Here is a 16,550-nt window from a genome sequence, read left to right on the forward strand (position 1 = left end):
ATGATCCTTTATGATCCCTTTGATTCCAATTTGGGATCCCTTTTTTTATTGTTGATCAATGTAAATCGATGTAAACAAGAAAAGGTTAAAGTAAAGTTTAAGATTGTTGATCAGAAAGGTGTTATTCGTCGATCAAACCGCTCGCCGAACGCAAACAACGTCACAGTTCGACCAGAGAGTTCAGCCTCCAAGCGAAGGATCAACCGATGGACAGCAGAAATGGATAATATAGAGAACGAATTTCAAGAATTTGGTCTTCTTGGTCTAATGAATAGTTTAGCAGTTAATATTCCAACGCTTCCAACCGAATTTATGTCGAATTCGCCAGTCGTCATTTCGCCGCTACAGCACCCGGAGAACAACAACGAAATGGATTTCAACGGTTCAATGGGTAAAAAGGAAGGCGATTTGACTGCAGAAAATTGTACTGGTGCCAGAGAAAGGATTCCGACAGCTAAAGGTAAAGAATTTGAGACACAAAAACGCAAGGAGAATCGTAAGTACGCGTTGTCGAATATTACCAGACAGATGAACAAAATCAAGCCATTGTTATCTAACCTTGAAAACGAAAGAATCGTACAAATAGAGATGGGATATTTTGACCAGCTAGTTATTAAGTTTCAAGAAGTCCACGAACGTTATATTGAGATATTAGAAGACGAACATGGCATTGATTTGGCCCAAGAATGGCATGGTATTCATGATAAGGAAATATTTCATTTCAAGCAAAGCGTTGTAGATTTCCAAAACAGTGTGAAAGAGAAATATGCAAATTTTGTCGAAACACAGTCTCAAATTTCTCAAGGTTCTCGCGCTTCCTCAGCGACCAGAGCAAAGTTGATTGAAGCTAAAGCTAAAGCAGCAGCGTTAGAAATTAAGGCAGCTTTCCTAAAGGAAAAACAAGCTTTGCAAATAGCGACTGAGGAGCTCCAGCTAAAGCAAGAGCTAGCAGAGGCTAAGACAGAAGAAAGAATCTATGAAGAGTACGAGAATGAACATGTGAGAAGTGAGGGTAGGAATGAGTGCTACAAGAATGACAATCCAGCTGAAATCTCCTCAGCTGCCATAGCAACTAAAGAAATGCCACGCACTGTCACATCCTCCTCAAGTTCTTTGGCCGGGAATAACAATACAAGTCAAATAATATCTGGCGAATCGCAGAATAACCCTGCACCATTTGTAGCTAATGTCACATCGTCAATTGTTACCCCAATAGTAGCACATCAATTGAGTGAAGGCTCAGCTTTGCATCCACCAGCCTCAGGGTGGGTCCCCAGACCCCCTCACACAATGAAAGGGTGGACGAGCACCCCAGCAGTAGTACAAACAGCTGACAATTTTGATCACAAAGCTTATGAAAGCGCCCAAGAGAGCTTCATTGAAGTACAAAGAAAGCAGAATGAGTTATCAGAACTAATTGTGAAGCATCAAACCAGAAGTCAGTTACCCTCACACAAGCCACCCATATTCGCAGGGGATGTAATGGAATATCCAGCATTTATTAGAGCCTTTGGAACACTAATAGAATCAAAGGTAGAGAGCCCCATTGAATGCTTATACTTTTTGGAACAGTATACAGATGGTAAGGCTAAAGAGCTAATAAAGGGATGCATGCAAATCAAGTCAGAAGACTCGTACAAGGTAGCCAAGCAATTACTAAAGAAACACTTTGGAAGTCCTTTCAAGATAGCAAGTGCATACATTGCAAAGCTTTGCAATTGGCCTGCAGTAAAACCAAATGACGGGGCTAGTTTACAGCAATTTTCTATTGCATTAGAACAAGCACGAAATGCAATGATAGGCATTGCCTACATGAGTGATCTAAACACAACCCATGTCCTGCGTCAGTTGTGGGAGAAGTTACCAAGGTATCTTCGTGTAAAGTGGTGTGAAAAGTCCAACAGAATAGCCAATGCACAGTCAAGGATAGCCGAATTTGCAGACTTCGTGGAATTTGTAGCCGAACAAGCCGATCTAGCCACAGATCCTATCTACTCAGAGGATACCGTTAAAGTGCAGGAACCGCGAAGGGAAAGGCCAACCATTGGTGGAAGAAAGATTCAAAGAAGTAAAGGTTCAAGTTTCGCTACAAACGTATCTTTAGTTGACAACAGTGCTAAAGTAATGAACACTGGTAGTAGTTGTTTGTTTTGTTCCAGCTTACATGACATAGATGAATGTCCAGCATTCAAGGCAAAATGTCTAGTTGACAGAAGGAACTTTATCAAAGAAAAGAACTTGTGTTACGGTTGCTACAACAATGGACACACCTCGAAGTACTGTAAACGAAAGAGATCGTGCAAGGTCTGCAACAGGAAGCATCCCACTTCATTACATGATTACGATTGGAAACCATCACTTCAAGGATCTTCCAAGAACACGAGTGTCAAAGGCAGTGAAGGCGATAAAGATAGTAAGAGCAGCGAAGTGTCATCACAGAGCAACGAACCCAAGACTGAAGGCAAAGTCAATAACGCGTGTACCGCAATCTGTGAGGTAACGGAAGCAGGTGACATTCCAGTGAGTATGGGCATAGTACCAGTGTGGCTATATCACAGGAACAATCCTGATAAGAGAATTCAAGTTTATGCTCTTCTCGATAATGCTAGTGGCGGCACCTTTGTCAAGGCGGAGACGTTACAGAAGTTAGGCATGGTTGGAAGTGAAACCACCATACTGTTGGGCACCCTACATGGTAGTCAAGAGATTGAAACGAAAGCTGTAGACGGCCTCGTGGCAGTTCACTTCACGCAAAGAGATGCAGAGGCAAGCTTACCGAGAACTTACGTTCGAAAGGAGATTCCTGTAGATCGAGCAGAAATTCCAAGACCGGAAATTGGCTACGAATGGCCTCATCTGCTAAACATGACAGAACTTATACCTGCTTATATGGAAAACCTAGAAGTAGGTCTCCTTATCGGACTAAATTGCCCAAGCGCAGTACGGCCAAGAGAAGTAATACATGGAAATGAAGACGGTCCTTACGCTGTACGGTCTCTGCTAGGTTGGTACGTGAACGGTCCGGTGTGCAGCAGGGGTAAGGCCTCAGTCAATTGTAATAGAATACAAGTAAAGGAAGCTGATGATTCTATTGCGGAGAGAGGCTACATAACCATAGAAAGAGCATCCAAGGAATTGATAACCCTTCAAGCAGTATCACGAATGTTCGAAGTAGATTTCTCAGAAAGAGAAAGTGGAACAGGCATGTCACAGGAAGATCGCAGATTCATCAAGATGGCAGAAGAAGGAATTAGACTCTGTGAGGACAATCACTATGAAATGCCCCTCCCATTCACGAGTGAGAACGTTCAACTTCCAAATAATCGTGAGCAAGCGTTGCAACGTTTGAACAGTCTAAAGAAGAGACTACTGACAGATAAAAGGTATCATGATGATTATACAGCGTTCATGTCAAACCTCATAGACAAGGGACATGCAGTCAAGGTTGCACCTGAAAGATTAAAGACTCCTGTTGGCAAGGTTTGGTATATACCCCATCACGGGATATATCACCCACAGAAACCACAGAAGATTCGTGTGGTATTTGATTGTTCCGCCAAATACCAAGGGGAATCCATAAACGACAATCTGTTGCAAGGTCCAAACTTGACGAATCAGATGATAGGTGTGCTGACGAGGTTCAGAATGGAGAAGATCGCGTTTATGGGTGATATAGAGAAAATGTTCTACCAAGTCAGAGTCAACGATCAAGATCGAGATTTCCTGCGTTTCATGTGGTGGCCTGACGGGAATCTCAACAATCGACCAGAAGAATACTATATGACAGTCCACCTTTTTGGCGGTGTCTCATCACCGGGTTGTTCCAACTTCGCATTGAGACGCACAGCAGAAGATAATGCGAGAGAATTCGGAAAAGAGGCAGTAGACACCCTAAGAAAGAACTTTTACGTCGACGATGCCTTGAAGTCAGTTGAAAACGAGGAAAAGGCAATCAAGTTGTTGCAAGATGTCAAGGCACTGTGCGCAAGAGGCGGATTTAATCTCACTAAGTTCGTAAGCAATAGTCGCAAAGTCTTAGAATCAGTGCCAAAAGAACACCGAGCGGACAACGTCAAGGATCTAGACCTCTGTCGAGAAAGGCTCCCGATAGAAAGAGCGTTAGGCCTACACTGGTGCATAGAGTCGGATACCTTCAAGTTTAGAATTGAACTAAAGAATCAACCTTGTACAAGAAGAGGTATCTTATCTACTCTGAGTTCAATTTACGACCCACTGGGGTTTATAGCCCCCGTTGTGCTAATCGGAAAGCAGATCCTTCAAGACATTTGTCAAGAATGTAGCTGGGATGAACCAGTACCCGAAGACATCCAAACGCGTTGGAACAAATGGAGAGGTCAGCTTGCATGTCTTGATCAGCTCAACATACCAAGATGCTTTAAGGCTCCAGATTTCGGTAAAGTCGTCTCGGCACAGCTCCACAGCCTGTCGGATGCGTCAACGAAAGGTTATGGACAGTGTTCATACATAAGATTAGTGGATGAACACAACAAGATACACTGTGCACTCGTGGCAGGCAAGGCACGAGTGTCACCAAAGAAAGCTGTAAGCATCCCAAGGCTAGAGCTGGCAGCAGCCACAACATCAGTAAAGGTAGCTGATGCACTAAAGAAAGAACTAGAATACGAAAGTCTCGAAGAGTTCTACTGGTCTGATAGTCAAGTAGTGTTGAGCTTCATAAGTAACGAAGCGCGACGTTTTCATGTATATGTAGCAAATCGGGTGCAGATTATCAGAGATCTCACGTCCCCAGGCAGCTGGAGATTTGTTGAGTCTGCCTCGAACCCAGCAGATGAAGGTTCGAGAGGACTGATGCCAAGAAAATTTGTCGAGCAGTCAAAATGGATTCGTGGACCGGAGTTCCTTTGGCAGTCACAAGAACAATGGCCTCAACAGCCATCATGTAAACTCCAGCTGGATGATGACAATCCAGAAGTCAAGAAAGTCATAGTGCATGCTAACCGTGTTCAAGAAAGGAGCAATGTGCTACAGCGTCTAGAAAGATTCTCAAAGTGGACAAGAGCAAGAGCAGTAGTGGCCTGGTGCCTAAAGTATAAACAACAGTTAAAGAACATCATAAAGGAAGACCGCCAACAGAGTTGTAGTCCTGTCACAGTGAGCGATTTGAAGCAAGCCGAAACGGAAATTATCAAGCTTACGCAAGCAAGTGCCTTTGAAAAGGACATATCATTGCTAAAGGACATAGAAACGCGAGCGAAAGGCGAAAGTCGAAAACTGGACAAAGATAAGAAGTCAGTCATGAGGTCTAGTACACTCTACAAGTTAGACCCCTACTTGGATTCCAACGGAATACTCAGAGTCGGTGGGCGACTCAGAAGAGCGGCAGTAGATGATGCTATAAGAAATCCTATCATACTCCCAAAGTCGGGACATGTTACAACGTTGATTATTCGCCATTATCACGAAGGAACACAGCATAGTGGAAGAGGCATCACATTAAACGAACTACGTGCAAACGGATACTGGGTTGTCAGTGGCGGCCACGCGATTAGAAGTTTGCTTGCCAAATGTGTGAGATGTCGCTTCCTACGCGGAAATGTAGGTGAGCAGAAGATGGCAGACCTACCTGATGCACGTCTGCAAGCCGCACCACCATTTACTAATTCTGCCGTGGATTATTTTGGGCCGTGGTATATCAAGATCGGACGCAAAGAAGTAAAGAGATATGGAGCATTATTTACGTGCCTATCCAGTAGAGCAGTACACATTGAAGTAGCCCATTCGTTGGATGCAGATTCTTTTATACAAGCGCTGCGCCGATTTGTCGCAAGAAGAGGTCCTATCAGACAGTTGTACAGTGATCAAGGAACCAATCTTGTTGGAGCAGAGAACGAGTTGAAAAAAGCGATCGACGAAATGGATGACGACAAGATTAAATCTGAACTCCTAAAGAATGATATTGATTGGATCAAGAACCCTCCCACTGCCAGTCATTTCGGTGGAGCTTGGGAAAGACAAATTCGGTCAGTTCGGAACATCTTAGCAGCCCTGATGAAGGAACATGGATCAAGACTCGATGAAGAATCACTTACTACATCTATTCGTGAAGCTGAAGCAGTTATAAATAGTCGTCCCCTCACCGTAGACACGATCAACGATCCACTGTCTCCAATACCGCTGTCTCCAAGTATGCTGTTAACCGGAAAGTCAAAGATTGTCTTGCCACCACCCGGCAAGTTCCAAACAGAGGATATGTATTGCAGAAAGAGGTGGCGACGAGTGCAACATCTGACGGATCAATTCTGGAGCAGATGGAAAACAGAATACCTGCAGAACATACAAGCAAGACCCAAGTGGCAACGGAAGAGACGTAACTTTGTTAGTGGAGACATAGTACTAGTAAAGGACAGCGACACATCCCGAAGTCAGTGGCCTTTAGCTAAAGTGATAACTACACATTCGGATGATCAAGGTTTCGTCAGATCAGTAACGGTTCGTACTTCCAAGGGTTCAACGCTGGATCGACCAATTGCTAAGTTGGTCCTCCTCCTAGAAGCTGAACAGGAAGAACCGGGAATCCCCGACGAGGAGCCATGAAGAACTGATAAAAAATTAACATTGTTGTTATTGTTGTAAAAAATATGTTTATTTTTGGGGAGCCATGTTAATGGGTTACCTGTGGAGTGAAATTATGGGATAGGAGCACATGGTCGAGAGCGGAGACAAGGGAGGTTGGCGGGCAAATGGTCGAACCCTTTATGATCTTTTATGACCCTTTATGATCCTTTATGATCCCTTTGATTCCAATTTGGGATCCCTTTTTTTATTGTTGATCAATGTAAATCGATGTAAACAAGAAAAGGTTAAAGTAAAGTTTAAGATTGTTGATCAGAAAGGTGTTATTCGTCGATCAAACCGCTCGCCGAACGCAAACAACGTCACAGCTTTTGTACGACATTTTCAAACTTCCAACAACATTATGAATTCACTTGCACGAAATCAGATGCTTAATTTCATTTTTAAACTTTAAAAAATACTTTCCCAGAACAGATTTGAAATTCAGCAGCAAAATCTAAAACCACTCTTAGCTAGTTATATCAGTTATATTTTAAATCAATGGGCTTTATTTTGAAGTATCTTTTGTTGTTAGCAACGCAATGTCATGTCCTGTGTTAAAAGCGAACATTGTGGAACTCAAATGTCATACATTAAAACTTCAAACAATAGAAAGGTTCCAGAAAATTCAATGTTTAAACATTCCTCTGCTTGGCTCACGGGAAGAGCTACAAAGCGCTAGATCTATTTTGTATTCGGATGAAATAGCGTTGCTAACGAGAAGAAACTTCAGCAACTTAGGCTACCCTCTTGGCTTACTTTGATAGATATTTACATCGCCTAACTACAATTCAGAATCACTGAAATAACGAGTAACTTAGAGATTAAATTGTTGATTCGAAGTTGTGTGCGTTTGAACCATTTTCACCGTTTCTAAAACTGCTGTTCTCAGGTTTTCGTCGTTGCCAGATGTCATAGGTACATTTAACATCGGACATGTCAGTGTCTGCTGATGCAAGCTCAGGCTGTGGTCTGACTGGGATGTTAGGGTCAACTTCAGCTGGTTGAAACAATAACAATATTTAAATAACTTGTCTCAATGATATCAAAGGAGTCGAGAGTCTGGTTAAGAAAGTAGAAGGGAAAGTGAATGGGTGGATGAATGGGTGGATGAATGGGTGGAGAGGACTCGGAGCCTAGAGGGTGATAATGGGACAGAGGATGGGTGTTGGTGGGAAGGGGTAGGGGTTGGGGTAGTTTACCCATCTGATTATTTACCCATGTCGAAACACAAGTCATTCCCTTGAGTATCATTTCTTTGTTATGTATCAGTTAACCCTAGATGCATATCAAATGTGAATCTTAGGGCACTTTCCATGAAGTCAAACTGACCAGTCCAAGTGGTCAGTTTTCATGTTAGTTCTTATTAGTTTTAAGACCTTGGCTAACCAATTCTAAACAACTGATGCATACCATTTGAGAACTGGCTGCTTGGACTGGTAGTTTAGACCTGATGGGAAGTGCCCTTATTCTCGTCCCCCCCCCCCCCCCCCCCCCCACCACCACCCCCTCCACTCACTAGAGATTCTAATTTGTATGTTATATAAAACTGAGTAACCACTGGGGTCATACTTTCCTATTTACTAGTTCTGTGAGTACTTGTTGCTATGCTACAATGCCCACAAATAATACAAATAAGTCCCAAGAGGGCAGAATGGAAGAATAGAGGAAAGAATGCTTATCTAAAGATAGTTATGAATGGGTATATGTGATGGTCTATTTTTGCATGTGTGTGTGTGATGCAACAGTATTGCAATGACAGTTGATGAATGTAAACTTATGACCATCCTCGGGAGCCAAGGGGTAAAATTCTGTCTCTCCTTTTTTTGCCTCCAGAAAGAATACCCCTGGGCACGAAGTCTGTTAGAAATTGTTTTGGAAGTCTGACTTAATCTCTTTTCTGATTGGTTTGACCAACAAGCATGAAGTATATGCCAAAAAACATGTGACAGTGTTATTTTGAATTTGGACTTCCAGAACAAGCCCTAACAGATTTTGTACCCATAGGTGTTTTTTTTCTGGGAGCGAGAAATGAGCGACAGAACTTTACCCCTGGGTTCCCGAGGATGACTGATGACTGGATGAAGTGACAAAAAGAGCAGACTTACAAACTGACCAGTCATCAGACAACTCTACGTCAATCTAAGAAAACCACAAGACAGCTGTTACTATTTTACCAAGCAGCTAAGAAACTCAATATATTATAAAATAGGCTTGTAAGAGTAATTGTAATGGTAATGCGAACAGATAATGCGTATAGTGGACAGACAGAATTGAGGTAATTTGATAAGTGAGAGGTTTTTTAAGATAATATTATGATAGATTTGAGAGATTTTTACTTTCTCATATTTTACTCCTAACTCATTCGTTCATTGACAGTTATCAAAGCAGGTCATTCATTATTTGTCCATTTTCTCATCTTTTACTCACTCTCATTCATCCATCTGTTCATTCACTCATTTATTCTCACTTTCTTTCTCATTTTATCCATTTATTCATTTATTAATTTTTTACCAATTCTCTCATTCATTCCTTCTTTCATCTATCCATTCACTCTGTCTCATTCATTTTTTAATCTATTCATGAATTCTTCCATTCACTTGTTCATATTTGCCATCCATTTATTCATTAATCCATCCATCCAATTATCCTAATTCATTATTCACTATTCATTTCCAATTTCAATATTCCTATTACCATCCCATTAATTGATTTCCAACAATAAAATAATACAAACCACCTACCCAATGGGGAGAGAGTTACTTCCACAGCATCGTACAATTTCTTGGGTGGTAAGAACACCTTGCGAGATGAAGGGTTTTCAATTTTCATTTCAGTTTTACAAGCCTTTTTCCACGCTGTAACATTATGTATTGCTTGTTCTAAAGCCATCTTCCATTTGATGAAATCATCTTGTGTCGCTGCTGATAAAACTGGTTCTTTTTCATGTGAAGCACTGGTAAGAATAATAATGTGCTTGTCTTTGAGTGTTGGTGTTAGGGAGTCCTTCAACTCCATATTCTGCAACAAAAAAAGAAGATTCAGTTTAGTTTCTGGAACGCTAAATCACAGATGGAACCCTGAAACAACTTCTGGGCTGATCTAAGTCAGGGCAAGGCTAACTCACAGATTAAACCCTGAAACAACCTCTGGGCTGATCTAAGTCAGGGCATGGCTAACTCACCTTATCAAACCCTGAAACAACCTCTGGGCTGATCTAAGTCAGGGCATGGCTAACTCACAGATTGAACCTTGAAACAACATCTGGGGCTGATCTAAGTAAGGGCATGGCTAACACACAGATTGAACCCCAAAACAACCTCTTGGGGCTGATCTAAGTCAGGGCATGGCTAACTCATACATTAAACTTGAATCTAGAGTGTTGGTTTTGCGGTGGGAGATTAACTACAGAACATGAAGAAAAACCATTGAATGAAAGACTCATCAAACTGCCCCACATGAGATGCTTCGTCCATTAATATCAGAAGATGCACCCACCATTTTAATTTCAATCGTTTCTTTGGGTGGACTAGTTTGTTCATCTGCTTCATTCTCCCAGCAGGCAATAGAAGATTGTCGCAGGACACACCACATTCTTGACCAGGTGTTGCGACCATTATTTAAGCACTGAAAAAAGTACATTGCAGTCAGTATAAGGTAAAAGTACAATATTATAATATTAATTATACACAAGACAATATACTAGCAACCAAAATGTCCAGACAACATAAATGTTTTCTCTTTCTTTATTTCTCCCTCTCATTTTTCTTTCCCTTCTTTCAACAGCCATGCTATTCTGATAGTTTTAGAATGTATGTATTATATTATATTATGTACCTGTACATCTAAGAACCCCTTCATGTTATCCTCTCCAATGCTATCAGGCCGTGCGGCAAGTCGGCAACACACCTGCCCCCATAGAGCCAGCTCAGGTGCGTGAACTTCTTCTGTTGATACAGTTGAGGCTGAGAAACTGGCACCAACAAGGCCTAGCAACAGAAAATGAATGATGCAAATTAGCAATTGAGCCATGAAGATAGATAGTGATACTTTCACATGCTTGGGAATTGATAATAACAGTAAACGCCATGAAACTCCTCTGCAAATGGTAAGACCTTCACATGGCTCGGATGACCACGTTAATGGTGGTCCCCTCCCTAATTAACTAGAGACGTTAAAAAACGATCATGAGTTTATCAGCTGAATTACTGTCAAGTGTCATCCTCTATAAACAAAGTTAATTTATCTTATTTATATTTTACCAGAATCCATCAAGTCAAACAAAAGAAATGTTTTCAAATGTTCAAGTTTAGATTAAAGGTTCTAACACTTACCAGTCTTAAGGTCATATGTTTTGATTTTGTCGTCAAGGTGATCAACATTGAGGTGGGTGTGTCCTGCCAGGACGAATTTCATAGCTTCTCTTGATGATGATGTCCATTTCACTTGCCTCCTTGCATGGGAATTTCTATTAGCTGCACTATCTGATGACACTGTGTAGTAAATCTCCAGGTCAAGTTTGAAGTCTGAGCTGACATTTTCACTGCAACACAGAAAAAATGAAGAATTCTACACTGAGTATAGGTAGTTCTCAAAACCTGTTTATACCCCTCCCATCCCATTACCCCTCCAAGCCTTATCCAACCTTTCACTCCAATTACATGTTTTGACCCCTACTAGTAGAAGTGTAATGCAATAGGCAATGGAATAAAATGGAGTAGAGTCGGAAAGGACGCAAGAATTGATAGCAGTGAGAGCGCTTGCCTCTTTATAGGTTACTTGGGTTCAATCCCTAGACTCTGCATTGTATGTGAGTATTGTTACTTGTTAGTTCTCTTCTGTGCTTTGAGAAAACCAACTTCTAAATTTTATTTGAAATCCAATGTAAGAAAAGCCACTCTGTGGAACTACTGTTGGTTCCCAATTATAGAATTGTTACTTACAAGACTATTATGTCATCAAAGGTGACATCTGTTTCAGATTCATCTGTTTCTACCATTGATGTGTCTAGTACTTGCCCGTCCATCTTCAGCAGACAGAACACATAATATATGTGTTGTTCTGGAGAAAACATAAACATACATCAAATGATGTAAAATCTATTTTTTCATGGTCAAGTGTGAATGGATGGGTAGAATGGAATAGATGAATGCAATAGATGGATTGATAAGTGAGATGGGATGAAATGAGAATGATAGAGGCCTTAAATGAAGGATGGATGGATGAGTGGGAAAGGATAGATGGATGTGATGTGATGTGATGAATGGAATTATCAATAACATTCATATGGTAACATTTACCTGTCTTGGCTTTCTGGTGGTCATCTTGTGTCCACATTAAAGGAATTCTAATATCTAATAAGATTAAAAATGAATTAAAAGCAATAGTTACAAAATCACAACAATTTACACTCTAACAATAATTGAATAAACTTAAATATTACTACAAATGATAGGTAATAATAATTACCTGATAATGAAACCTTAGCTTTACAAGGTTCTTTCACACCATCTGCTTCATCTCTGTCCGTTTCCAAACTGTCAACAAATATATAATAAAGTCACTGCATTATCTGCTACTAAAATAATGAACTTCAAAAAAATTACTAGACACACTTCTGTACATGAAAGCACTGACGCAATTAATACATTTTATTAAGTATGGGTCCATCCCTTTTTTGTTGGCAATTGAATTATTTTTCATGTAAAATGATTGTATTGTTCTGGTCGTCTTGAATTGGCTGCCATTATCTATTTTAAATGGAAGATAGCTGCCTCCTCAACTATCAGTATCTTTAAAATAATAGTTACATTAAAAGATAATGATATTTGAGGAGGCATCTATCTTTCATTCAAATATACCAGTATTATCATAATTATACCTTGGTTCTCTTAGTCTAACTCTCCTGTTTACTGACTTTGCTCTGTGCCTTTGTAATAAGCTCATCAAAGCTAATATTCTTGAGTTTATAGTGTGCAGGTTTTTAGATGCTTCAAGGGCTTGTGCCTCCTCATGTGATGCTGACAGCAATCGCATGGTTCCATCCCGCATGCGTACTTCATAATCTATCTTCTTTTGTATTTCAGAGTCATCTAATTCCTGTAAAATATTATATTGTTTTTGGTTGATTTTTATGTTTGGTGCATGTCAACTGCATTATGGGAAACTGTTCAAACTATTTTTGAGAATAAAAGGAAGGAAGGAAGGGAGGGATAAAATAAAGGATGGAAGAAAGGAAGGGAGGGAGGAATTAATGAAAGAATAAGTAGAGGGAGTAAAAAGTGCAACAATCAAATAAAGGACAAGTTCATCACATTAGAACTTCGCTATGAACTACTGTAAGTATGATGATATTACAGAATGAGATATCTAAAGACTGGGGTTCTAAAAATATGCCTTTCTGTCAACTTAAACACTTTTGGATAGCTGTACTTTTAATGAATGAGTGCATAGTTTTAATGTTATCATAAAATAGGGCACTGTGGGAAAATCTATCAAAATCTGGTTAATTCTATTTACGGAGATATACCTCTACTATTGCACTGCACACCTCTGTCAATAATGATAATAGTATAAAGAATTCATTACCTACAACTCTAGAAATAATCAAAACATGTTTCAATTAAAGTTTAAACGTCTAGAGAATACATGAATAATTAACACCTTGCGTTGTGGTATTGTTCAACAAAATGTATATTGGCTTTCTTTGTGTTTATAGAACCTTGAAATCAAAATAAACCCTTATTTGGGATGTAAAACTAATAAGTACTAGAGTCACCTCATGTAACAGATGGCCAACTAAAACCTGTTGAATCAAAACTCTTATCTTCTACTAACTGTACACCTTATGATCATGAAGGGGTATCTTGTTTCTTAAAAAGTTTTAGTAGTATGAATACAGTATAAATCTCTTAAGAACTTCTTGAAGCATTTTTGAGAGAAATTATCATAATAAAGAAATTTAGTTATCATGAACAAAAAACTGTGAAAAACACTACAGAACAGAAGGAGAAATCTTGACAACAGATATAATTTAACAAAGATTTAACCTTGATATAGTATTGAAGGGTTTGCCTGTAATTTACAATAGATTAAAGATGAAAAATCAGCCTTCTTCTTATCTTCTTGATAAAGCAGGGGGGAAATCATGAAATAATGAAGAGGAAGAGTTTGGGATATTTAGTACAGATTATCACACCTTTTTATATTGCATTTTAGGAATTGGTGGAAGTGGATTAATAGGATGTGTGTGTACTGATCTATATTAACTTGACAGTGAAAGTAACCATTAGATGACTTAGTATATCGATAAATATATATGTACATTGACAGAAATTCACAATGCTTTTAAGTAATAAGTGTAATACTGTTCAAACTCAAGTACCTTGAAGACTGTTTTTGTTGGTTCACTGTCAACAGCCACATACTCATCTTCAATTTTCTTTGCTTTTTTTCTCTTTGATGAGAGTAATCCAATCACAGAGCAAGCCAGCATAGTGACTGCCGTAATTTGATATGATGTAACAACTCTAAGACCTATCCATTGGCAAAAAGTTGTACAAAAACTGAATATACACACTGCTTGTTCACAAGCTGGTGCTCAGTCTTTGTTGTCACCTCTAATGGAGTTCTTTAGAAGGTTTAGTTATAGTGATGCCTCCTATATGTAGGACGGTATAGGGAACAAAGCTATACAAAATGATTTTTATATTATAAAGGAAAGGTTTAACATGAACTATGAACTATGTAACAGAGAGGAAAATCTTTTCACTTCAATGTGCTCAGACAAATCAGATATGTTTGTTCCCAAATTACAGTACAAGGATTTGAAGATATTACTGATAACACACTCACAGTTGGATTTTTTTCCATTATTCATAAAACATATTGTTTTGAAAGCACTTCTCTGATTTTTTTTGGCTCATTTCTTTTTTTGACAAAAGAGAATATTCAAGGTAATTAGGCTTTATGTAAAATCAATCCTGAGTTAATATAAACATGACAAATTAAAACTAAAATATGACTTATTTGGATTATTTAACCATCCAAATTCCATTTTACAAATTAAGTGGGAATTTGATGTTCATATTTTTTTTCATTTTACTTACTTGCTCTAGGAATTCAGAAGAAACTAGCATAAAGTAAAATAGCATAAAGTAATTTATAATGCATTGATTTTTAAACTTTAGGAGGAATTTCTTCATTACAATTTTATGTTTTTTATTATTTTTTTCTTTTTATTGGTTTCAAACTGTGGAATCCCTAAACAGGAAGTAGCGGTAATTTATCCATATTAGGTCAGTGGCGAAAAATAAAACCGGAAACGACCTCTTGTAATACATGTTTATGTAAAAGAGTGGTACACCCTATACATAAAGTGTTTGTAGGGCTTCCACTATGACATCTTTTATCCCCTTACATTACACCTTGATATTTCTGCCAAACGATTAAGATCCTGTCAAAACTTTGGCAATCAAGACAAAAGCGAAAGATTTTAAGCCCTTGAAGTGTAGTTTTACAAAATGGAAAAATCAATATAAAATGACGCTTGTACAATCACTGTACACATGGCAGATGAAATATTAATGAAGGCAATTTATGTACTTGGAAATAATGTGGATTAGAATGTAAAACGTTTCTTCACAGGATAATTAACCTTTATTTTAGTTTAGATAAATAATAATTACAGAAATTATGAGGCTAAGATCTTGTAGTTATTTCTAGGAGAAAATTAAGACGGTAAACTCGTAATGTAGGAAATAAAACTGTGTTTATTTAATGGCAAAAATGTAGGTTTTCTTTCTTTCTGCCTTTCAAATCCGGGATTATAAAAGATGAGCTTGTCGTTCCGTAAAAATCTAAAGGTTTGACACCCAGGAATTAGGCTTTATAATAGAATAAAAATATAAGTTATGCTTTTTGTTTATGGAAAGATAACAATGTAAGTGAGTCATTCCTGAGATATTCACGGCAAGATATCCAATAATCAAGTATAAATATGGGTTTGATTTTGAGGTTTTAATTAAGAAAGCTTAGTACTAGGACGAAAAGTGAAAAATTTGACACTGATGACCTATTAATAAAAAACAAGATTACGATACGACGAAACAAAGAATCTTAAAACGAAAGAAAAGGCTTTCACTTTTTTTATTGAAGACAACATTTGTTGCCTCGAATCCACGAGATCTGTTTATGTTATCTATCGAATTATTTATCAGAATAAAGATAAAAGAAACAAAGGAATTAACCTCGATACATGTTGAAACACATTTTTTACAAAATCAAGTGGTATATTTTTAAACAAAAATTTTTCACTGGATCGGTCATGTCCATCCAACTCACGCGAACAGAACCAGATTGTATTTACTGAGCTTATCGCTATTATATTTTCGACAGCTTGTTAAAATATACTTTACGCATGTATTTGTACTGCTTCTATGTATATTAAGGTACAGAACGTATAAATTTAGGGGTGTAAAATAATGAGAGAAGTCTTGGGAGACCCGCCAAGCGTAGCCATTCGTTGGCCAACATGGCGAACTGTACATTTATCTCAATAACGTTTGTCCTCCCGCCAAAATATTCCTTTCATTGCTGTCGCTGATCATTGAACTAACCTTCAAAGCAGAAGCATCCCACTTCATGGTTTCTTTACCCTCCATTTTAGCTCGTTTGTTTTGTTTGCCTTTCAAACAGAGGCCATGTTTTGGTGCGTATTTTTTCTGTACTGGATTGATTTTATTTCCTGTTCGTGGGGTGGCCATCTTGAAGGGATATGACGTCATGACCCGAGCCCACGGGCACGGCCCAGCAAGTCAATTATTCAATGGAAATTTTAATTGAAAAAAATGAAAAAAATAGCAAAATGAGTTTTTCTTCCGATTGCAATAATGTCATGAATGTACTCCTGATCATTATCGAATGATTCTGAATCTTAGCTTCTGCTCGTAAATGCA

At 38.7% G+C, this 16,550-nt stretch overlaps 2 protein-coding genes and 1 long non-coding RNA gene across 4 annotated transcripts; 2 read left to right on the forward strand and 1 right to left on the reverse strand.

Annotated features, from left to right (window-relative positions):
- LOC148912266 (uncharacterized) lies at window positions 1–6,576 on the forward strand. Its single transcript, XM_089028010.1, has one exon. The coding sequence runs from the start codon at window positions 1–3 to the stop codon at window positions 6,574–6,576; it is 6,576 nt and encodes a 2,191-aa protein (XP_088884136.1).
- Window positions 6,577–6,786: 210 nt separating this feature from the next.
- On the reverse strand, window positions 6,787–16,358 carry LOC116295735 (rhotekin-2). 2 transcript variants are annotated; one of them, XM_031703644.2, is made up of 11 exons: window positions 16,212–16,358; window positions 12,476–12,693; window positions 12,064–12,131; window positions 11,895–11,948; window positions 11,538–11,655; window positions 10,929–11,137; window positions 10,432–10,583; window positions 10,093–10,221; window positions 9,339–9,615; window positions 8,703–8,736; window positions 7,487–7,594 (listed from the first exon to the last, which is right to left on the reverse strand). In XM_031703644.2, the coding sequence occupies exons 1-10, from the start codon at window positions 16,356–16,358 to the stop codon at window positions 8,732–8,734; spliced, it is 1,377 nt and encodes a 458-aa protein (XP_031559504.2). In that variant the 3' UTR covers window positions 7,487–7,594; window positions 8,703–8,731. The 2 variants fall into 2 exon arrangements, with proteins under 2 accessions (XP_031559503.2, XP_031559504.2); XM_031703643.2 differs by lacking the exon at window positions 8,703–8,736 and having other exon boundaries at window positions 6,787–7,594.
- LOC116295740 (uncharacterized) lies at window positions 9,974–10,799 on the forward strand. The gene is made up of 2 exons (XR_004197046.2): window positions 9,974–10,251; window positions 10,381–10,799. It is a non-coding gene; the product is annotated as an uncharacterized LOC116295740 (long non-coding RNA).
- Window positions 16,359–16,550: the final 192 nt, after the last annotated feature.

This window comes from Actinia tenebrosa, unplaced genomic scaffold (assembly GCF_029948245.1).
Source record: "Actinia tenebrosa isolate PJP-AT-01 unplaced genomic scaffold, QUT_ActTen_1.0 PGA_scaffold12__29_contigs__length_12842862, whole genome shotgun sequence".
Taxonomy (NCBI): domain Eukaryota; kingdom Metazoa; phylum Cnidaria; class Anthozoa; order Actiniaria; family Actiniidae; genus Actinia; species Actinia tenebrosa.

What these genes read in the sequence shown, in the direction of transcription:
- LOC148912266 (XM_089028010.1), top strand. Translation starts at nt 1, where the DNA reads ATGATCCTTTATGATCCCTTTGATTCCAATTTGGGATCCCTTTTTTTA.
- LOC116295735 (XM_031703643.2), bottom strand. Translation starts at nt 16,358, where the DNA reads ATGGCCACCCCACGAACAGGAAATAAAATCAATCCAGTACAGAAAAAA. An exon ending in AACATATGACCTTAAGACTG is followed by an intron (nt 10,584 to 10,928) that starts GTAAGTGTTAGA and finishes TTCTGTTGCTAG; the next exon opens with GCCTTGTTGGTGCCAGTTTC. An exon ending in AGTAACTCTCTCCCCATTGG is followed by an intron (nt 7,595 to 9,338) that starts GTAGGTGGTTTG and finishes TGTTTCAACCAG; the next exon opens with CTGAAGTTGACCCTAACATC.